General features: G+C 34.5%; 1 protein-coding gene across 1 annotated transcript in view; it reads right to left on the bottom strand.

Annotated features, from left to right (window-relative positions):
* The window catches only part of LOC142415037 (connector enhancer of kinase suppressor of ras 2-like), a 215,289-nt gene that overhangs the window by 56,779 nt on the left and 134,776 nt on the right, over positions 1-23,734 (bottom strand). Inside the window, exons 10-13 of the mRNA XM_075512981.1 lie at positions 14,073-14,219; positions 5,744-5,877; positions 4,952-5,157; positions 79-164 (exon numbers count right to left, since the gene is read on the bottom strand). Coding sequence (XP_075369096.1) covers positions 79-164; positions 4,952-5,157; positions 5,744-5,877; positions 14,073-14,219 — 573 coding nt within the window. The remainder of the gene's footprint in view (positions 1-78; positions 165-4,951; positions 5,158-5,743; positions 5,878-14,072; positions 14,220-23,734) is intronic.

The following is a 23,734-nucleotide window of genomic DNA, read 5'->3' on the forward strand; positions in this document are numbered from 1 at the left end:
TGATGATATCTTCATGCTTCTTAAGTAACAAAGAAAAAAAACTTGGAGAACAGCAGAGAAAAAAAAAAAATACTCACCTCTGCTTCCCCTCTTGTACATGTTTTGTTCTTTTGACTCCCCTATCCAACTGTACTCAGTAGGCATAGAAACAGGCCTTAAATCTCCTGGAAAAAATTCAAGATAAACCAATATAATTTTTGAAGACTAAAAATAGAAGGCTGTAGAGTACGTAATGCCTATAAATTACAGGCATGACATGACCCTTCAGAGCAATCCTTTTTATCAACACCTGTACATTATTAAAGCTGTAGCATTCAGATCAATTAAACATCATATAAGCTGGATTCTCCTGTTCATGATACTGATCTGAAGGAAAGTACCACTGACTTCGGTGAAATAATTTGTAAGTGTAAAGCAGATTACAAATTTATTTTTCAACTCTGTTCTGTAAAAACTTGCTCTCTCATTAAATAGGTGTTTTGGAATAAAGAGAGAAGTAGTTTTTAAACAGACTAATATGCTTTAGTAAAACTAGAAAGACTATTAATACAGATACAACCTTATCAGTTAAACAGTAAAACCTATCTGACCTGGAAAATCACATGGTGACTAATGAGAGGATCTCATCGTTTCAAGGAATGTTAATTTCAAATGCCTTAAAAAGCAAACATGGAGTGCAGTTTGGTAACAACAACAACAAAGAAGATTAAAACCCTAATGTCTGAATTAATATGATTTTATGGCACTATGACTGCAAGATATTAATGTGCGTTAGTCATTCCTTACTCCGGTATCAGTAGAGCAGTTTTGGCCTGCTATCAATGTTATCTGATACAAAACTGACTATAAAGCATTAGCACTTTGGCCTTGTCAGCGTGCATTATCATCACAAAACACACCCTCTAGATTATGGGTTAAGTTCTGTCTGACCCATAAAGCCAAAGATTCCTTTTTCTGTATGCCAGATGACTAAATTTAGTGTGTTTCTCTAGCACTCAAGCAAATTTTTTTTCAAGTAGTTTGCTACTGTTCTGTTTCTAGGATAATTATAGAATTTAAATGTGAACAAGAGTTTCTTTTTCATTATCAGTTTCCCCAGGTTGATTAGAGTGGCAAAGTATTTTCTGTGGATTATTTGTATACTAATATAGTTTTTTATTCACCATTCTTCCAAAATACAGCTTTTTAGCTACTAAAATGTTAGGAAGATTTAAGAACAAACAGGTATATAAGAAAAGTATGCTTCTGGATAACATGCTTTTCTGAAAATTGAATGGGTAACATACCTAGAGCACTGAGATTTTCCCATATTATACTTTCGCTCATACCATAAAAGTTAGTGTATAATTAATTGTATGGAAAATATATGTAGTTTCCCTGTCTGCCTAACAGTTGAAACTACCTTTAACTACAAATGTATTATTCAAGTTCTAATCTCAGATTTGGCCTTAGAAGACCAATATTAATTAAGGAAAAAATCCAATAAATCAAAGAAAAGGAAGAATCGGTACTACAGAAAAGAATGATAAACAAGTGAAGATTATAAATTAAAAGCCAAAAATATGAAAATAAGAATGCACATAACAAATGAAGGTCAACATAATAAAACTTAGCAGTATTTCTGTAAAGAGAAGAAAGGTCTGAAGCTCTGCAGAGATTTGTAACACAAATGCCAGATGCCACAGCATGATCGACATCAAAAATAGAAATTTAGGACAGGAAACACACAAGCCAAACAAAGGAACTAGTGATTTTGCATACTGCTTACTTCACTTCCAAGTTCTTTCCTAGGGAAGTGTAACCTATAAACTGTTTTAACATTGCAACTTGGATATTTTTCTGAGGAGTAGAAAATTATTTTGTACAAGTATACCAGTATAAATTGAAAGAAAAAAAATACTTATTTATGATGTTTTTGCCTCTAACACATAAACAGAAGAGACTTGATATACGTTGTCACAAGAACCCTAAATACCATAGCATGTTAGAGTCAGACTAATATTAGAGTATGAGTCTTGGTTAAAAAAAAAAAAATGCACTGCAGCAATGATAAATACAAGCTTAATTTTCACAAATGGTTTGAGAAAATGGACTTCTTATTTGCCTCCTTGGATTTTGCATATATTATCAATACCGACTGTCTCATCTGCCTTCCACCTACCACCTGCAATAATCGCTTTAATTCTGGTAAGTCCATGGCAGGAATTTCTGAACTGTGGTTTGTGTGAGTCCTAGCAATAAGGAAAGCATCTGCTCAACCATGAAAGACTTCAGAAGTTTTATTTTCCTTACTTTGCCTGTGGCTATCTGGTTCCAACATCAGATACATGTTTATTGGATTTACCATAAATCCTGTCTTTCCACCAAAAGACATATCGTCACTTCAATGGTTCAAATGTACATCTTTAAGTCAAAAAGTACGAAACATTCTACTACAGTAGAACAAAATTTGGGTTTGGAAGTTTGTTAATTGACAGATTAATTTAATCTGTAGTTTAAAAATTTCTGGTTTAACAAATGTTTGTGAAACAAAGGCATATTCCTGAGACTTTAGAATCAAATTCCTTCTAGATTTTCAAAGTTACAGAAAATCAGATCTGTCCATCATAAACACAAGAAAAATCTTGCGTATTACTGGGATTAGGCACAGAGCCCAACATTTTAAGTCATCATGCAGCATGAATTTATGAAAGCAAGCCAAATATATCCATCTGGCTCCGATTTTAATCACAGTTAAGATCTATCTTTCATTCTAATTTTATTATAAAATGATGTCACTTATCAGGGAGATAAAGACTGAGTATTACTAGTCTTAAGATGGAATCCTACTCTTCAGTGTTACAGCTCTTTCAAGCATCAAGTATATGGCTGTACAAGTTACTAAAAATATCCTACATATAACAAAGATCTATTAAAATTTCCCTATTCTGAAAAGGTAGTGTGTATATATATATATATATATATATACATACACACACAATGCTGTTCATTTTACAATTGGTATTTTGCAATTTTTTTACCATAATCCAGCTGTAGTTAGCAAAATACAAAAACAGGACAAAAGTTCTGTTTACTTGATAAACATAAACTAAGACTTCTTTCAAACTATTAGAATGACAAAACCAGAACAACACTTGGAAAGTTGGATGTTCTTTGTTGGGAAAGTCTAGCTACAGTGAATTATCACTCCCTAGCTGCAGTGAACTATCACTGCAGCTTGACGTAATTTGAAGTATCCTTGCAGCTGTCATTTTCAGACTTGAATTCTACCTTCTCAGCTCTCGAAACAGCAGGTGAAATTACTTAACTGTCACTCATTAGCTGATCTTAGCTGAAAGGTAATGCAGTTGAATGAATTACATGACTTACCTTAACCCAGGTAAGTCATGTAAACTGTGCCGTAGATATCTCAACATATAATAAGAAAATGTCAGCAAACATTTAGTGACAGAAGAAAATGCTTTTACGTCTTAACTATCAAAATCTGTTTTGGCATCTGGGGCCATCAGTTGCCCTTCCTTCTAACATTTGTGGTGGTAAGAATACCTCAGTCTGAGAACAGGGAAGAGAAAACCGCACTGTCTCTAAGTACTAACAACTGAAAGAAGGATGGGAAACTACATTTAATAACAATCCATGGTATCAAATCCTGCACCAGAGACTAACCAGTTCTTTGGCAGACCAACAGAATCAGTGCCTGGAGTGCTTAAAGATTTTTCTTTTTTTCCCAACTGCGTTCCATTTCAGCTGTCATTGGATCTTCCACTATAACTGCCTTTGGTGGTATCTCCTTTGAACTGCAGCATGTTTTTATTACCTGTGTTCTTCACAGACACATTTTTCTTTACTACTCTGAGCTTGTGAGAGGTTTTCCCTTTCCTAGATATCAAAGACAAGAAAATTTAGGAACCTTTTTTAACAAAAGGAGAGAAAGGAAAAAAACCTTAGTCTCAGAGTAGGTGAATGAAGTACTGATTGATGGCATCACATATATATCTATAAATCTATCTATATCTCACAAAAGATAGAACCTACCCATACAGAATGCTATGATCAGGAGAAGGAGTCATTGCTTTCTCCGAGGCTCAGAAATGCCATTTTCAAAATCAGATATAATTACAGTTTTTAAAAGAAATCTTTTATCTGAAGTCTGTAAACTTTACAAAAGTAACTTACTGCCTTGAAAATAAACCCACTGCAAATATATGGAGAATACACTGCTGTATGTCAGTAGTATTCTACAATTCACCAAACACCAAGCAAATCCGTTTTAACAGATAAGCAAAAAAAAATTTCATCAATTAATTTTCAGCAATACCTTTAATATAGATACATATACTCATATACAAGCACATATATGTTTGTATACCTGTACACCCATATGGATTTACATACGCCTGAAATTTCTATATAAAACCAGAGTTTATTATTTTTTAATAACATCTGATATTTAAGCAGTCCCCATTCTAAGATTTTGAATTATATTTCTAGTACTAACAATGCATTGCAGGATACTACTTGTGTAATTATATCCATTTAATACAGGACTGAATTTTGGAGGGCTTTGCATCTTATAGATACTTTTATACCACAAGTAAGCCTTTTCAGGCCCTCCGTCGAAGTTTAACAGTCCAGAACACTACAACTAAAATAATCTTCAAGAGCTTGTGAATGAAATTGAGTAAAATCAAGATGGTAGCTATCCAAATAATATGAACTTAAGTCTCATTCAAAATTTTAAGCGTGCACTGCAGAATAACTAACTTACTCCTGATCCTGAATGTTAGCTTGTAATTACACTAATTATTCCTTCACATAAACTTTTGTCTAGTATTCAGAGCCAACAGGTCATGATCTAACAAAGAATGACAGATATTTGGGGGTGTTGCAGTGTTAATATCGCAATTTGTAAATCCGGTCAATTTAGAAGTGTTAAAGAAATCAAGCCTACCGTGAGTGGGTGTTTTTTCTCTTCTCCGCACTCCTGTAGCTCTGCTTCTCTCATACTCAGAGCCCACAGGGTGGCCTTCACCTTCAATTAAGGTGTAGTATTTCCCACTTTCATGCTCCAGAAAATAGCTTGGAGACTCAGAGCCTTTCATTCCAAACTTTCCAAATTTGCTGATGTCATCACATGACATTATTCCAATTTCATCCCTAAAAATGGTAAACCAGAAGATTATGGAGAAATTAACCATTTTATGATAAAGCTAAAGCATACGACTGTGCCAAACACTACAAATGAAAGGTCCTGTAACTGAAATGCTGTATGTGTGAACTTTCATAAAAGTGATTCAATTCAACAAATTTAAATTAATGAAATCATCACTAGGTTCCATTTTAACTGTAAGACAAACATAGTTATGCAGGAGTTTTCTAGTATTTGAAAGGGAGCATAAGGAATTGGTTTAACATGAGAAGGCAAGGGTTTCCCTTGCAGAAATGCCTGCTTTAGAATAAGATACAAGTGGTCACATAAAAGTAAATAAAACTACATGATTAAAAACTTCTCTGAAAGCTTTCTTGGTTTAGAACTAAACCCAGGTTTTCCTCAACTGGTATTTAGCCAAGTGAAAGTTAAGTGTCTCAAAATAACAATATGCTGCTTAATGCATTTCTAGCTCTTAATTTTACTAAATTTTTAGTTTAATTGTGGGGCTTTTTGTTTGTTTTTATTAATCTAGTGAAATTAAAGTGTAAAATTTTAGGTTTTAAGACCTCAAATTCATTAGGATGTAAATACCTGGGGCCATAAAGTCCTGACATAGGAGACAGAATGAATACATCCTGAAGTGCAGAATTCTCCATTTTTGAGGATATGCCCATTGTACTTGTTGGTGTTGTAGAGCTGCTTGTTGGACTGGTTGGAATTACAGGCTGTAAAAAAAAAAAAAAAAAGCACACGAAGAATAAATTAATGTTTTCTGTGCTACAAGTAACAACGAAGTCAATGTGCATAGTTTTAGGAATCTTGACCTCTTTTTTTGGATTAGCTGTTTTTTCGAGTTACTGAAGTTTCTTCCAAAAAGATGTCTACTGAAACACTGTTTTACCAAAGAGTTCAAGACCAGTTATGAAAGAAACTGATAAAAGACCAGTAGTGAAATTAATTTAAAAGCCATCTCATGGAAAAATCTGAGACTCAGAATCAAAATATGATTTTTAACCAATGCAGAAAATCAATTATAAGGGGAGGAAGGACATACACTATTAAATGCCATTAATAAAAAAATTAATTACAGAACTCTGGAATAGTTGCACTGAATGAAAGTGTTCATAACCATAATGTTGGTTTCAATAGAAGATTTATTGTTAACAAGGACAGAATACCTAGATTTTTTTTAAGAAAACAGAATTCATAGTCATCTATTGGTTCTTATTTTTTACTGAAACCACAGCTGTGATGCTTGTACCACGATGATACAAATGTGGGTTCTATGGTGACTAGCAATGAAATATAAATTAACCTAAGCAATAAATGTGAGCATCCTAAATATTAAAATATTAATAAAGTATGGAGGTCTTTTTGGATTTTTGCTTTTTAAAATTTTTAAATGAAGTTAAACACAATTTTTTTACTCAAATGCCATAGGGAAGCTCAGGTCAATGGCTATAAGGACTACAACCAAATATACTGTGCAGGACACAAAGATAGCTACACAAAGAATATTTTTCAACCAAGGTACAGGCTGTGTTTATATTCAAGAAATAGAAAATATTTTTATTTAGTATTATTGTTTAGATTATTTATATGAAAAATTCCCATTCAAATACAAAATTGTGCTTAAATAGATACAACTGGTTTTCTAAAGGTGGAAGGAAAACATAGTGACCTTAAAATTGGATGAAAACTACGAAGACCAGTTGTAATCTTTTTCTAAATACAAAGCTTTCTATCTTCTAGAGATAAACACTGAAATTATTTTTATGTGATTCAACAAGTAAAAGCAATCCTAAATACCAAAAAAGCATGGTTTTTTATGAGAATATCAGTCTGCATAGAGGTCCAAATTATACTACTTTTCTATCCTTACTGCTAAGCCTCTTATACTCTGATCAAATGTTTTTGGTTTATTTCGTATTATCAATTTAAATCGATAAGAAGCGAGTGCCAAAGACAACAATCACTCACTACTTACTTTTTTATATCTTTGGAAATTATGGCCTACCACCTTATACACAGTAGCAACCACTGTATTTAGAATACTACCATTATTTCTGCAGTTTTGGTGTGGAAGTATTAGTAAAGAGACTAAATATAAGATATTCTAGTAATCCCCCAGTTTACCTGCAGCTGGATACAGTTTCACATGGGTCAAGACATAAATTATTACCATCACAGAAAGCCAAGCAGAAACTCCAATTCAAAATCAGAAAATAAATTACCTATACCAAGTCTCTTGTGCCTTTTCAATGGTTGTATATTCAGCAGTTGTCAAGGTTACAGGTTAGTCAATCAAGTTGACAATAGAAAAAAAGGGTGGGGAGAGATAATATGACTGTTCAATTTGCCCTCGAGGAGGTCGATAGCCATGCTATTCCTGATAGATTTTTAAAAAAATCTATCCTTACAACCATGGAATCTTTTTTGCTTCAATTTAATTCAATTCTTTTCCTACCCATCCCAGAAAGTGAGAACTTTCCTTTTCATTCTTCAGCTTTTTATTTATTTTTACATTCTGAATGCTATCCGTTTCCCCTTATTTTAGCTAGAAAACAAGAAAAAACCCTAATTCTTCCCTTGTTTTCTAAAACACTAATGAATAGATGTGCTCTGTACTTTCTCCAACTGATTAGACTAGGTGTACCCAGTGTATACCGGGTGTACTCAGTACCCAGCTGAGATTGTACTAATACTGAATAAAGCACAACAATTATTTCACTTATCTTGTGTTTTATATTCCTATTTATGTCTCTCAGTCAGGTATTTGAGTTCCTTCCACCATGACACTCAGCTTTTTCTTTACTGTAATTTCCACTTTATTTGGAATTATTGCTGTATTATTCAATTGCTACATTCTTTAAAAGTGCAGTTGATTATTTCCAAGTAGAATACTTCACCTTGCCCCTCTTTCATTTCATTACATTTTTAGAGCTTTTTTCTAGTGTTCCAAACTAGAATTTCCAAATTTTTTATTACCAACCAAGACTCCATTGCATTTGCAGGCCCTCCTGGTTTAGCACTGTAGCCAAATTTAGTAAGCAGATCCTTCAGGCTGTCAGGAAAACATGGAACAAAACCACACGTATGACCCATCTGTTGAATACTAAATGATACATCCTTTGTTTGATGGTGAACCATTAACAGCTATTTGTTAGGCAAGGTTATCCAATAATTTTCCACCCATTCAATCTCAATTTCACCTAGTCCTTAATTCTCTATGCCATACTTACAAGAATGTCATGAGAAAAGGTATTAATATCAGAGTAAGATATACAGCTTCTCTCCTATCTACCAGGCCAGTTAACTGCTCACATAAGAGCATTAAATCTTTTTAATGATTTCTTCATAATAAATTCATGTTGTTTTTATTCATCTGTTATCTTCCAAGTGCTCACGAACTGTTTGTGCATAATAAGTGACCGACTTATAATTCCCCGGCTCTTGCATTTCCCCTTTCTGAAGGCAAGCATTATACTTCTTGTTTTTCTAATCTTACTGTAATTCATCCATCTCTCAGAATTTCACAATAAATACATTTGAAAAAATAATGGTCAAAGAGTGCCTTCCCCACACCCCCAAAATACCAGCTCTTCTTCTTGGCTTTTTGATTGGCACACTGTAAGAGCTTATCCACTGAGTTTACAGAAATGCATGCTCTTAAAGTTCACTTTCCCTATACAAGGGTTGTAAGTTTTTAAGAAAATACACTGCTTCATGATTGCTCTCAGATAAGTTGTCTCCTGCCTTATCCCTCTCAGCTTTATTTATGTTCTCCACCTTCTCTATGAAAAACACCTGTCTTCAGTGCTTTCCAAGAACTTGCTGGCCATTATGTCTTTGGAACAATGCCTGTTTCTATCCCTTTCTCAAAGGATGCACCCAATCCAAATAAACCATAGCGGGTTATTCTGCTAGTTGCTCACAAGAAACCTTCTTCACTCATCTGCCCTGGGAGTCTTTCATGAAGAGAAAAGAGCACCTGCTTTCTCCTCGTCTATCATCACTCAGATCATTCCAGCAAATATAATTCTTCTATGATCTGGAGCTCAGAGTGAAGGTAGCAAAGACGTATACCTTCATTCTGAGCTCCAGATAATTCTGTGATATCAGACATGGAATTTCAGTGGGTTTAGGTATCTGCAAAATAGCACAGGGGTCTTTTAATATTATTAAAATACTAGGTTAATACAAGTATTTAATATAATATTTTTGTATTATACCAAATCAAAAAAGGTAATTTTAATGAATAGTAAATATCATCCCAACCAGGACTATCAATTAAACAGACATAGTCAAGTCTAAGTCTTATATCCAAATTCCAATAAAATTACTTATAGTGATTATGCTGACTCTGTGTGTCTACAAACGAATGTTTGACAAAGTGTGTGCAAATACATGCACAGATGAAAAAAATCCCAAGGAAAACATTTGTTTATAGAGGACTTCTGAAAAGCCACGCTTTAGGTATCTGCTGTTGTTATTTAAAGTTTTTAATGAGAATAGCTAATTATTGGTGAAATGATTAAACAATGCTGAAATACCAGAATAAAAATGAAAGACAAATGGTAAATTCAACACTCATCAGAAATAAACAATTGTTTGCCAAACAGAAAAATCCAAACTGTTTCAGAAACAAAATACATTGCTGTGATTCTGAGTGAGTTTTGCAAATATTGGGGATAATTAAATATTGTATATATTTTTAAAGTGCTGTTCAAAACAACAAACATGACCCCAGCACATCCTGCAAAAACCAGCAGGACAAGATGCAGGAAGCTGGTAAAGCCCGGTGGTACAGCAACAAGAGGCTTGAACATGGACATCCCTTACCTTTTGAGGGGGTATGAAGATTAAGGATGGGGTACTGAGTCTCTGCTTTCTCCCTTGAAGGAATAAACTCAATCCCCAGAATTCCCCTGATGGGTGAATTCACAGAAAACACACAGGCGTCACTCTTCTACATGGATTGCCTGCGGTAAGGGAAAATGGGGCTTTGTAACTGCGTATCACCCTATAAATTCCTGTAGTGTGTAATTTTTGTCAGAATAGATTAATTCATGCCAGTGATACAGATGACTAATTGGACAAGCTGCTATTCAGAAAAATTAAATAGTCAACAACACAAATACTACTCACAATAAGAAACAGAACTCAATATTGTTGAGTATTTCTCACATACTAGTAAATTGGTACAGCTATGCTGTGAAACAGCAGGTACGTTCACAGTGTTTTCAAGTCTTGGGGATTTTTACTTTTTTGAAACTTGAAATATATACCTTTTTTTGATGTGTAAATAATAATTTTTGTCCTCAGAGCAAGAGAACACAATGAAATACATATGAATACGACGGAAGTCAATAAAAGCATGAGTGGCATTAAGATGAAGAGGAAATGACTGTTCACCATCTCCTCTGACATAAGACATTTAAGTGAACAGAACGCAACTTTCTTACTTGCTGCATTTTCTTTGTCTGAGGCGTTACAAGTCTTTCCTTGCCCAAGGTATTTCTCACTGAGATAGTAAAGTAAATGGGCAGCACATAATTTCTGAGTTCATCTGAGCAATTCTGTCAGGGAACAGCACCCAAACTATGAACTGTGAACTAACTTGAGTGGTATTTTCCCTTTTTCGCTCTACAAGCATCTGTTCTCATAATGCTATGGAATTTCTCTTTTGTACAAAGCAACATCTCTCCAAATTCATATGGTTTTCAAAATCTGAAATGAGCTACTTAGCTTGAATTATTCTGAAGATACTTATAAAGTTGCAGAGCATAACATGTATTTTCTAATATGTAAGAATTATTATAAAATTGTCACTGTTGACGTAAGCTTTACTAGTCATATCACCTGACAGATTCTATATCTCAAGCTAAATAATAAAAAGTTTAGTGTTCTGGATCAAGTAGTTGTAACAGGAAGGATTATTCCAATTAGAAAATTTCTGCGAATAAAAAGAAAAAGAGTACAATAAATGTTGTATTTTATTTGAATGAAGTTGCCGGTGTGCTTACTTTTACAAAAAAGAGGACTATTTGCCATTGCAGATGAAGGAACCATTTTATATTGAGTGGGAAGATAATCACAGAGTTTAAAAATGAAAATAGTCTTCTAATATCATGTAATGCCAACTAGAGACAAAAGGAGAAAATGGTATGACTGACATGTTTTCTCACTGAAAGATAATTGTAGCATAGAACTTCGGCATGTGTTAACATTCTGCTGTTGTTAATTAAGCATCAAGGGAAACTATATACAGCAAAGGAATACTACAACGAGACCAAGAAATAAATTTTATAAGGATTCATAGATTCTGTATTATTAATAATTAATAAATTATTGTGGTGTGATGTAATTTTAAACATAATTATTATGGGAAAAATTATTAACAACACCTATCAGTGCCTTAAGCAATAATAAAAACCACAACAACTTTGTTTAAAAAAAATTCATGCTGCGCACCAACCTGAGTTAACAAATATTATTTCTGGCCTCTGAATTTCAAGTTCTTAACTCCTATTTCTTTTGTTTCTTCCCTAATTATGTACTGCTTTTGTTTTGGTTTTTACCAACACTAAATCAGAATGGAAGAATTGCTCTGCATGTGTTATTTTTCATGGTGTGTTACATATATCCATATACGTATCCATATATGCAATGCACCATGCAAATAACAGATGCAGAGCAATATATATGGATCCATATATGTAACACACCATGAAATATAACACATCCATGTATGTTATCCTTTTCTATGACAGTCGAACATTTGATGAATTGTTTTCAGTTTTGATCTACTTTAACCGAGATCTTTTTCTACAGATTGTTGCTTAACTGGTCATTCCATATCCTCCATTCATGCAGCTGGTTACTTTTGTCTTAAGTACAAAACCTTCTGTCTATGCTGAATGTATTCTGTTTATTTCTGAAAGTCTGTCAATAGCCTCCGACAGCCTCTGTTCTGTGAGAGCCAATTTAATCCATTAGTGGTAGAAAACTCCAGAAAAACAAATAAATAAAACCAGAAGCCTTCCTACCAATTCAACAAATTAAACTGATCTAGAGAGTCTAAAAAATGCCAAAGTCAAAGAAAGGCGAGGACATTCTGCAGCCAAGAACAGGGAGAGGGAAGTGAGATCACTGCTTTCCAGCAGCATCAAGCTGTTATGTCAGCTGTCCAGGAAACACAAGCTTTAGTATCATCTTGAAATTTAATCATGCTAGTTCCAAGTCATTAATGACAGTAATAAATAATACTAGATCCAGGAGAGAACTGTAGGAAACAGGCAAAACAAAAAATTGCATCCTGAAGTGTATCCAGGTCCTAATCCTTGAGCTTACCTCTGTGGCATGAAGACTAAAGAAGACCTAAAGATGCTAAAGATGACCTAAAGTTGGTTTTCAATGTCTTATTACAAAATCTACTGTTAAGACGTAACACTGGCAATGCTCTTTTTATTTTCCAAAGTGATTTCTATTTTTATTTCAATCCCTCGCTGCACTATTCTCTGATACAGAAGAAACATATCCTAGTGAGAATGACACTTAAAACACCCTTTGATCCTCAGGGGCTCTTGCATTCTGGGTCATCAGGAGAGGACACAGTGCACTTCGTGCACTTTCGCTTACCTGGCTACCATGTTTTGTGGAAAATACTGTGCCATGTATACAGTACATATTGTTTTCACACTGACAAAACTTCCAGAACTAGTGCTGCTTGTGAATTATGATTCTTTAATGTACTAATATAAAGAGAGGATCTCTGTGGAAGCCCTGTTGCAGAAGCAATTTCCATTTTGCTGCCCCTGGAGGCTTCAGATGAAGTTCACAAGTAGATACACAATCATCTTGCTAGAGTGAAGAATGTTATTCCTGCACACTTCTGACAGAAAAATCTGAAGAGTTCTGAGTCTCCTCTGGGTGTCACAATGCCCCTTTCCTCTCCCCCAGAGGCAGCCACAGAGAAAGGAAAGATGGCACTAAACCCAAGTGTCAGCACTCCTGAGCTCCAAGGATTACACAAATGCCTTAAGTGAAGCAGCTGTGTAGGATTTAGGCACTTGAGGAATGAAAGATTCAGGAAGTGCCAGGCAGGAAGGAAATTTGCCTGGATAGGCTTGAAAGGTTTGCTTTGTTTTGTTAATTTAAAAATTACTCAGAAACACATTCATGTATCATGTGATCCAAACAGAACAACTCTGTGAAGCTTCCACATTATGAAAGTGCATAAACTTATTACAGGATGTTATATAGTATTAAAGATAAACATGTATAGCTACTAACTTACTCAAAAAACTTTCCTTTAATAATAACATTTGGAGTTCAGTCTTTTTACAGTCAGTCAGTTTCTACTACATATGTTGATGCTGTAGGAAGAACCAGCTGTGACGTTCACAATTGATTTTTTTTCATATCAACAGGTTTTCAAGGAATAAGTATGCAGAAAATATCAGAGGTTCTGTTAGCATTGCTACCAAAAACTCAAACTTGATGACAGCTGTGGAACAGAAGCAGACTTTTCCTGAAATTTAAAAGGTCTGACACACGTGATTACAAGCAAGTAGTTTTGACAGACTGTGAAATAATGGAAACAGGGAGGCAATGTTACCTCTGCCAGTCAAAGCAAGCTACTGAACCTTAGGCTGCCTTGTTCTTCAGTAACACTATTTGTAAATATTCTTTCCTTCTATGAATTCCTGTGGCTCCCAACTTCACAAATAATGGCAGAAAACAATCTTATTGACACATCCAGTATTGCCACACAAACTTATCTCAGCACCCTATTTCAAAGGGATTTGGGACTTTTTAGAGGCTCCTGTTCCTTTCACCGGAAGGAAAAATTCTAGCGTTTTCTCTTGAATAGAGCAAAGGATTTACCATGGCACCAGCGTTGCAGCAGCCTTCTTACCTGAAGTGCAAGAGGCTTCCACCTCACATTCTTCAGAAGGGCAGGAGCAGAAACCAGGGTATTCTGAGGACGTTTTTTCAAGGTTAAAATCACTCCATTTGGGTCTTCCCGCAATGCATTTACTAGGTTCTTTAACTGCCAGCCAACCTAAGGAAAAATTCCATAATTGAATTTTGAAAGCTTTCCGTTTAACTTTAAATGTGAAGGAAGTCTTCTATTAACTGAAAAGTTCTATTACAGCCTACTCTTCGCAAACATAAGCAGTTTTTATAAACTGTGTCTGATTACTTCTGTTGGACTGAAATGATGCTGCTGAAGCTGGAGGGGTTTTTTTTAGCTGTGTTTCTCAACAAAATAAGGCATAAGTGAAGACTGTCTCCCTTTTAATAATTTGTAAGATCACTGTACATTTTAAATCAAATGATGAGGACTAGCAGTCAGGAAATAATTTTAATCTGGATCCTTAGCTGAAATATTCACTGCTGATGAGGAAGACGGACTATGCTGTAGACATATATGTAACAGCTTTAAGATCGTAACTGAAGATAAATGATCATTTACTTGATTTAGCTATGCAGCCCCTGGATAGGGCTGAGTAATTTGAGTGACTATAAATTGTAAACATAGCCATAAAAAAAGAACATCACTGGTACTGAAAGGATTTTATACGTGCCTCTCACAAAAAGCGACTTAGAGACATTTCTTAATCTTCTTGATTATTTAAACATGAATTTACCATGAACTGTTTATACATGAAAACAGAAAATGTATTTTTATGGGATTTTTTTTTTAAATGAATGTTTACACTATCCTATTGTCCTGAATGGTTGAAGAGGTTTTAAAACTGAATAATAATATAAATAACAGTATATAAAGATGTTTATGATAGAAGTAGTTTCTTATACATTTAAGTGCTGCTGAATTTCTATCCATATTTCCACAGGCACACGAGGAAAAAAAAAAAAAGAGGATATCAAAACAGTCAGATATGTAAATTCAGAACGGAAAGTGAAATTCATAAGAATTCACATTTTTCTAAACCTAAACCAATCTTTTTTCCAAATTACACCACTGAAATCAGTGGAATTGTACTAGTTTAAATAAGAGAATAAATTTGGCTCCATTCAGCAGTCCTTTTGCCCTTCCTATATGCAACTGATGTATTAGCTTGTTCACTATGCATAAAATAAGAAATTCCTACCACTTGGCACTTCACAGTGAATTATCATTAAAGTTGGTTTGCCCAATTTCCCAAGTAACACTATTATTGAAGAAGTTTCTTTAATATTACAATCTCAAAAAATGTTTCCTATGTAATACCCAAATTAGTGCCAAATTAATAATACCTGAAATGCTTATAGGATTTGCTAACATTCCCTTCTAAAGCTTGCATTTTTTGTCAATATACTTGTGACCTTATCTAGATAACCAGATTTACACCACAAATTTTGAAATTTGTCTCAATTCCACTGGCGTCAGAAAAATGGCATGATTAAAGCAGACTCTCAGTTACTCACACCCAACCTTAGCCCTGGGTCCCAAGGACTAAGCTATTGCCTCCATTTAGTCTCATCTTGTTATTTTCAGGAAGTATACCATGGATCTTGCTGAAGTAACTCAAATTACAAGAACAAGCCTACCTAGAAAGGAATTACTGGAAAGAGTAACCGCTTGCAAGTGACAATTAGGTTACTGGTTCACATTCAGCTCTGGGGAACAGCAAGGCATGCATAAGTATTTATAGGGAGGACTTTGGAGGGTTTTCCTAGCCTTACTTATTTGCATCTTCTCCTATTCACACGTGATTTCTAGATTTGCCGCTCAAGGAAAGTGAATAGGTGCAGGATAGACTCTCCACTTACCCTTTTAAATATCGTATCCTTTTTAAAACATTACTTAAGTGAGTCAGGTTTTAATTTGAATACTAATGGTTACTTTCTACCCACAGTTCTGCTAAACAAGGAAGTATGGATCCAATCCTGCACGGAATAGTTTTTCAAAAGTCAATTTCTTTCACAGAAAAGCTGAGCCCCCAGCACCTCTAAAAGTGCCTGTATTAGACTCTTCCCTCCATTTTCTATTCCAAACATGGCAGATTTTTACAGTAGCAATAAATGACCATAGTAAAGACCTGTCATAAGTGTTATAACTAGCACAAGTCTTAAGCCCTAGTGTCAAGCTGATCTGTACCGAACAGGAATTAGAATGCTGTGTTCGTATAGCAGTTCTCCAGACACAACCTTACCGAGGCCAAATTGCAGCAGCCTTAAAGTGAACATTTAAGAATGAAAAGCTTAGGGAATACAAGAGCAGTAACTGTACAAGTATATGCAAGCATTAAGCGCTGTTATATTTGCTATGCTTTTTCACAGAATCGTATAGGTTGGAAAAGACCTTTAAGGTCATCGAGTCCAGCCATAAACCTAACACTGCCAAGCCCACCACTACACCATGTCCCTAAGCACCTCATCCAAACGTCTTTTAAATACCCCCAGGGATGGCGACTCCACCACTTCCCTGGGCAGCCTGTTCCAATGCTTGACAACCCTTCCAGTGAAGTAAAATTTCCTAATACCCAGTCTAAACCTCCCCTGGCACAACTGGAGGCCATTTCCTCTCATCCTATCAACTATTTTGACTATGTTTGACCTGTCAGAGCTCGCTATAACATTTTAATCATAATTGCCCTTCCGACCAAAGTGTGTATTCCCACCGCTATTAAAAAAACAAGGAAAAAAAAAAAAGAAAAAAAGATTTAGGTGCTCCGAATCAGAGAAGTCTACATATAACACCATATTATATCAGGTATCATTTATAACTACTTCCTCTTAGGGGAAGATAATAACTGATTACACATGAAGGTGGAGGGAAAATAATAAAGGCAACCTTGAAGAGATTTCAATTAAAATTGTCTTATAAGGGCTGAAGAGAAGTTAAGATATAAACTGTAAGGTTCTAACCTGTCTCCACAGTGGGCCAAAGCCAGGATCCCAAGTGTGAACATTTGGCTTGGAAAGAACTGCAATATGTGTCTTAATTCTAAGAAGGATTTTAACAGCTTTTTAAAGTTCTATCCTATTTTTAATGTTGCTGTTCTATTGAAAACTTTCTAAAAATGCACTGGCCACAGGAAACCAGAAAATGGTAGTAATTATGAACAGGCCACAGCCAAATGCAAACATGTCAACTTGCATTCCATATGAACTCTTCCAGTTTGTGCTTTGTTTATAAAATGACAGAGGCGATTTTTTTTTTTTTTTTTTACACAATTATAGAATTAAAAATGAACTATTTTTGATTTTTATAGATTGATGTAATTTTCAGAATGCTGGAACCTTTAGAGTTCCATGAGCTCCTTTTAGAAAAGAATGATAAATAATTAAGTTAATGATAAATTATTGCAATGAGAACCTTAATGACAAAACCATTAAATACCAAGATCTATTAGAGAACGGTCTGCAGTCATTACTACTAGGCTATGATAAAATGCTCTTAGGAATTTGGACATGTTATTATAAATTGTACTACTAAAAATATCTTTGAAAAAATAGAAGCCATTACAGTGGATTAAAAATCTTAGTTGAAAACCAGTCCTTGAGACAGATTTTGACATTTATTCTTAAAGAATCAGTCTTTAATAGCAATTACTAGCTTCTAGCTATGGTGAGATGTATTCAGCAAAAGGGTATTTTGCTCCTTTAAGATTTTTAGCATATACATTCAGTTAATCAGATCCTACGATATGGCTTAAGATATTTCACTCAGTAATGAAACTTAACATTAAAATTAGACTAATGAAGAAAAAAAAGACTAGTACAATACTTTTTTTATTTTCTGGAATAAGTGAAATTAGAGCAATTAGGATACCCATTACATTCTAATCAACAAATTCAGAAGGACATTATTATGTCATCTTTGCACAGCATAGTAAAGCTCTAGTCATGGTGCACTGTTCTCTGCTAAACATATTTGCATATTGAAATACAGTGTACTGGGTTTTATCTCTTTATAAATTGGGCCTACAAAACCTAGAATGTGGAAAGCCACATGCTTGCTGTTGTCTTACTTCATAACTCAAAGGAAAAACAAAATAGAGTCAGATGCCAGCAGTGAGAACTGCTACCACAGTGATGCACGCACAGTTTGTAAAAAGATTAGAATCACAGAAACTTTGATATTTACTGTCTTAAAATGATTGACTTCTTAATTTTAGCAAAATAAATAATTTTTTTAAATTTAGATGCTAAATATGGAAGAAATCTAGAAGAATGCAAAACAACTCACTGAAAATGGTAAGAGCCAGGCAGAAGTTTAAGATTTTGGTGGTTTACAGTTAGGATTGCTCTAATCAATAATTTTTATTGGTTTGTACATCCTCAGTGTGGAAAGAGGGGCTCCAGGGAAAAAAATGTGTACTACTGTCTATGTTAAAGGAGTTGTTAGTTTTCTCATAGAAAGTACAAGCCAGATAATTAGTGGCAACTGCAAAAATATAGTAATGTTAAAAATAATAGTTCCAAAAATATTAGTCCCTATGATACTAAATTTCTTACCCATAAAAGTATAATGATTTAAATATCCACAATGCTGTAGTAATTTTGTATACCTAAACCTGATAATTTTGTAGCTGGGACTGCATAACTAATATGTTCAGAAAAACATAACTCACTTCCATTAACCTACAGTAAGTAGACTAGTTTGTTTTCTAGTTCTCCAATATCTTCTTTAGAGCCTCCCTATATTGACTTTGTTCCTTCTCATTTAGAAGATCTAGATTTGTATGAATGGGATTCAGAATGCATACTGCCAGCACGGATTTTGGCATTTTTATAAATCCAAACTCTGTTCATGCTGGACAAGACTTTTCTCCTTTTTTAAAATAAAGGCTGCCTAGCCAGTGATGACTCACTGATGATCTGTATGAAAAACAAACTAATACAAAAAATTCTTAATGTTACAGACACACACACAAATAAAGACTGAAGAAAACGCAAACCGGTGCATTTGTGGATGACTGCACAGGCTTTAAGTGCATGATATATTCGTCTAATACAAAGGAACTGAAAAAACAGCTGGACTGTTGAACACGATGGTGCTTATCAAAGGATTCCAGTAGTCAAAACCACCACAACAGTTATTCACCTCCATGCCAATTACTTCAAAACACACTATACATATTTGTTAGGGTACAAATTTAGAAGACACAGCTCAGATGGTGGAACTAGGAGTGCATAGTGGATAGAATACCTATATTCCTTTTTCTGCTTTTCTTGAAAATTCTGGGGATAAAGCAGAAGCGTGGTTCCTCAGTTCCTTCACTGCCTTGTCAAACCTTAAACATCTATCAGGACTCTGAAGAATGAAAAAGTTCTAAGAAATACAAAAATACAGAGCGCACCTCGCAGAAGGAATGTAGGTTACACCTTAATTTGTTTGTGAGACTTGTGCATATTCTACTCACTGTATCATACTTACCTAGGTTGGAGGGAGACAGAGCATTAACTAAACAGGAATTTAAGAACTACTTTGTTAGGCATTTGATCTGGAAATCAATTGTACATAATATTTTCTAATTATTTAGAACATACTATATTGCACACCACCTGAAAACAAGTAGTTCTGCTTTGACTGCAGTAACCCTTACATGAACCAGGACAGATGTTTCCCCTCAAGGTTCTTCAAATACATAAGCAAAGCCATCTGGATACTTACTCGAACCTCAAGAGTATGACCTCTCTTAATATTTGCATTAAAAAAAAAAAAAAGAAGGCTTGTGTAAACTCAACTTTTTGTTAAGGAAACAGAATATCATCCTTTCATATTTTAAGTCTATAACTCACTTTGCCTCATTAGGGAATTAATCAAGGGAATTGGCTTGATTAACGTGGAAATCAGAAATTATTATTAGACAAAAATGTGCTGGAAGATCATAAGACTACTTTCTGTCACTGAAATGGGAATGGGAAGCTCGTCATTAACACCTGTAGTGGATTCACTCTTCTTCTTAATATCCTAACTGTTACTAACAATAATTGATGATGGAAAAACAAATGTTCTCCCATTATCTTACATAGTTATTTTCATTAACTAATGGAGAAATACAGCAAGATTCCAAGAAGATGCAAGATCTGCTATTGGAAGACATGTATTACTAAGCCTTTTGAAGGACAGGATCCTGAGAATAAGTAACATGTGGCAACTTGTTTGGAAACAGAATGATATCTTTTGGGCAAAGAAGTCGTAATTCTCATGACATCTTTTGTCTTTCCTTTTCCTACTTGTATTTCACAACACACAGTGTGCTGAAACACAGATGTTGTGACCTGATACTACATTTACAGATTTACCTCCACCTAAAATGAGCTCTCATTAAGACTAAAATTTACAATTCAACAAACATACACCTAGGATATTAATTCAGTAAATATATTAATACCAATACATTAGTGCTGAAATTATTTCATTGTGCCAGGGCTCTTGACATGCTTAATTTAAAGTATGTAGTTTGACAATGAACAGTGTGAAAGGGTATTAGGCTGCTGATCATGTATTTAGAATCATAGAATGGTTTGGGTTGGAAGGGACCTTCAATGCATCTAGTCCACCCCCCCTGCAATGAGCAGGGACATCTTCAACTAGATCAGGTTGCTCAGAGCCCCGTCCAACCTGACCTTCAACGTTTCCAGCAATGGGGCATCTACCACCTCTCTGGGAAACCTGTTCCAGTGTTTCAGCACCCTCATTGTAAAAAATTTCTTCCTTAGATCTAGTCTAAACCTCCCTTCTTTTAGTTTAAAACCATTACCCTTTGTCCTATTGCAACAGGCCCTGCTAAAAAGTCTGTCCCCATCTTTCTTATAAGCCCCCTTTAAGTATTGAAAGCATAGCATCCATAATTCCAAATAACAACCTTATCAAGTATGAAAATGCAACTACATTAGTTAAAAACAGCATCTATTTAGAGATAACATAACAAACATGTTACACAACAAAGCAAAGGTGTTAGAACTGAAAGAGCCCTTCTAGGCTACTACATCCATTTGTTTACTTTTCTGCATAGCTGCAGGCAACTATAACATAATCATTTTCATCAGTTCTTAGAATCATAGAATCATTATTAAGAATCATTAAGGTTGGAAAAGACCTCTAGGATCACCTAGTCCAACTGTTCTTCAACCATCATCCTAGGTAGACCTCTTAAATTCCACCACAGATTTACTTACAGACATCTGTATGGATGCTTGCTCTTGCACAACATTGTTTTTTACCTTAAAGAGTTCTTTCTCTTTCCAGTCTTTATAGCCTCTGCCTGTTAAGGAAGAGGAATTCTGTCTCAGACCTAACTGGCTGGGTTAACCAAATTGAAATCCTTAAAAAATAAAATCTTCATATAAGACAGATGATACATTTTCTTTTTTACCCATTACATTTTTTTTAAGGTTCATATGTAATTTCGCACATTTGATGACTGTAAATGACCCAAACATCACACAGTATTTCAGATAAGATTTTACCAATGTCAAGACAATGGCATTAAAACTCTATTTCTCCTGGAAACATGTTCCTGATTAATTCCAAGTTCATATTTGCCATTTTCAGTCACATCACCTCTATGGCGCTCAGTTGATTTGGGATTAATTACTACATTCTGACTCCTGGAGTCTTGCCAGTTGCTCCTGAGTAACATCTAGCTTTCAACAAGAGTTACTAAAAGCATTATTATTGCTCTCTGTCCTATTAAATGACCTTCAAATTCTAATCCTCAAAAAAAAAAAAAGTTTTCAGTTTTCTGAAGTCAGTTTTCCCTAGTTTATCGAGCACTTTCTATACAGAAGTAGATCAATATTTTACAGATGGTCAGGCAGCTAGATCAATACTTGTTTGGATCTGCAATATTTCTGTTATCTGAAAAATTATCAAAGGTAGAACATTAACACAGTTTCATTTTCAAAAATTTATGCTGCATTTCACCTAACATGCCATTTTCCTTCATGTCTTTAGTTATCTTTTCCTCTCTAAATCACCTACAAAATCTTGCGAAGTATTGACTAGTCAGTTTCGCCTTCTGACATTTCCCCAGCATACGATGTTATCCTAAAGCAGACAATTCATTAAAAATCCTTGCTTAGGGACCTGTAATTGAAAGTTTCAGTCTCTTCCGTAAACCGAGATGTAGATGGCATTAAATTATCTAACTTTGGTTCCATCCTGAATATGTATATACCTATATATTTGTTATGACTGGTTTTCTTCTCTTTGTTCTATGTTCGATACTACCCCTGCTATGGAAAATTGAAAGAAACAAGTGTTTCTTGGCTAATTACTATCTTAGCTTTAATTTTACCCTATTTTCACTGCATGACAGTCCCAATTCTGAGACTAAAGAATCATGTCCCATATATAAAACAACTTAAAAAAAAGACAATATGAAATTTACTGTTTCAACTAAGCAGCAGAAAATATACTATCCACAGAACCTAAGGTGTAATTATCAGTTTTGCAAACCAATAAATGTACAGTGGCATATTCAGCACTTCTGTATAATTTTGTAAGAGAGGAAGTAAAAATATACAAGGCACTGGCAGAACAAGTGCCTGTTGTTACTGTAGGGAAAAATAAAGAGTTAGTGTGGCAGTAATTTAGAACATATAACTTATTTTATAAGTTTCTTATGCTGTTTTATTAAAATCTAATAAGCAAGAAGGACAAGCAGAAAAGCAAATAAGGAAATTGGATAATGATTAAATGATCTTAACAGCCAGTGGTGAATCGCCTGATTTAATTAATTTCTTGCCTAAAGTACTATTATTTTTTCTTTGATCCTTATAATTGTATTACAGAGTGTTCCTTGGTTAGACCAGATTCCACGTAGAGGTCTTTTATTTCTAACTCTTTCAATTGTTACATTATATAATTTGTAAGCTGCTTTCCTTTGATACTTTCTGAACATCTTTTTTTTTAAACTCTCAACTACATTGAAAAGTTATTTGAAAAGTAAAGTAAAACAAGTGGTCTTGTTTTGATAATATTTTTAATATATTTGTTAATATAACTGGTTTGAGGAAAAAAGAGAGTATGAATATAGCTACCTCCTAGCTATCTGATATTTCTTACTTAATACAGATAATGCTTTATATAAAATGAGTGTATTAATTGTAGGTAGTAAGAATAATTTTGAAAACATACAGCCAAAATATTCTAGTCACATCAATCCCAAAATGCTTAACTCCACACATCCAGCAATTCAATGGGACTGACATTGTCAGCATACTGAATCCTCTGCTACAGCCATACAACCAGAGAAGTGCCCAGCCAGAAAAGTGCCCCCAGGATTAGAAACGCTGCTATCTGTGCTGACTCCACTCGAATGCAGGGACAGTACAACTATTTCCAAGTCTACATCCCCTTAAGCATGTTTAAAAGCTTACTCCTCTCACAGTTTCAAAACAGATAATGATTCTTCTCTTAAAATGGACTTACGTTTGATGGCATCAAACTTAAATTGAAATTACAGGTTTTGTTTTTAAAGGAAAAAAAATCAAATAAAAGCATCCTCTTAGTTTCATTTTTGCCTACGCATGAATGAAAAATGAACACAAGCCTTTTAAAAAGAGTAAACAGCTAGTTGGTAATGGCTACATTAATGTAGTCTCATTTGTACT

Source organism: Mycteria americana, chromosome 10 (genome assembly GCF_035582795.1).
Source record: "Mycteria americana isolate JAX WOST 10 ecotype Jacksonville Zoo and Gardens chromosome 10, USCA_MyAme_1.0, whole genome shotgun sequence".
Lineage (NCBI taxonomy): Eukaryota > Metazoa > Chordata > Aves > Ciconiiformes > Ciconiidae > Mycteria > Mycteria americana.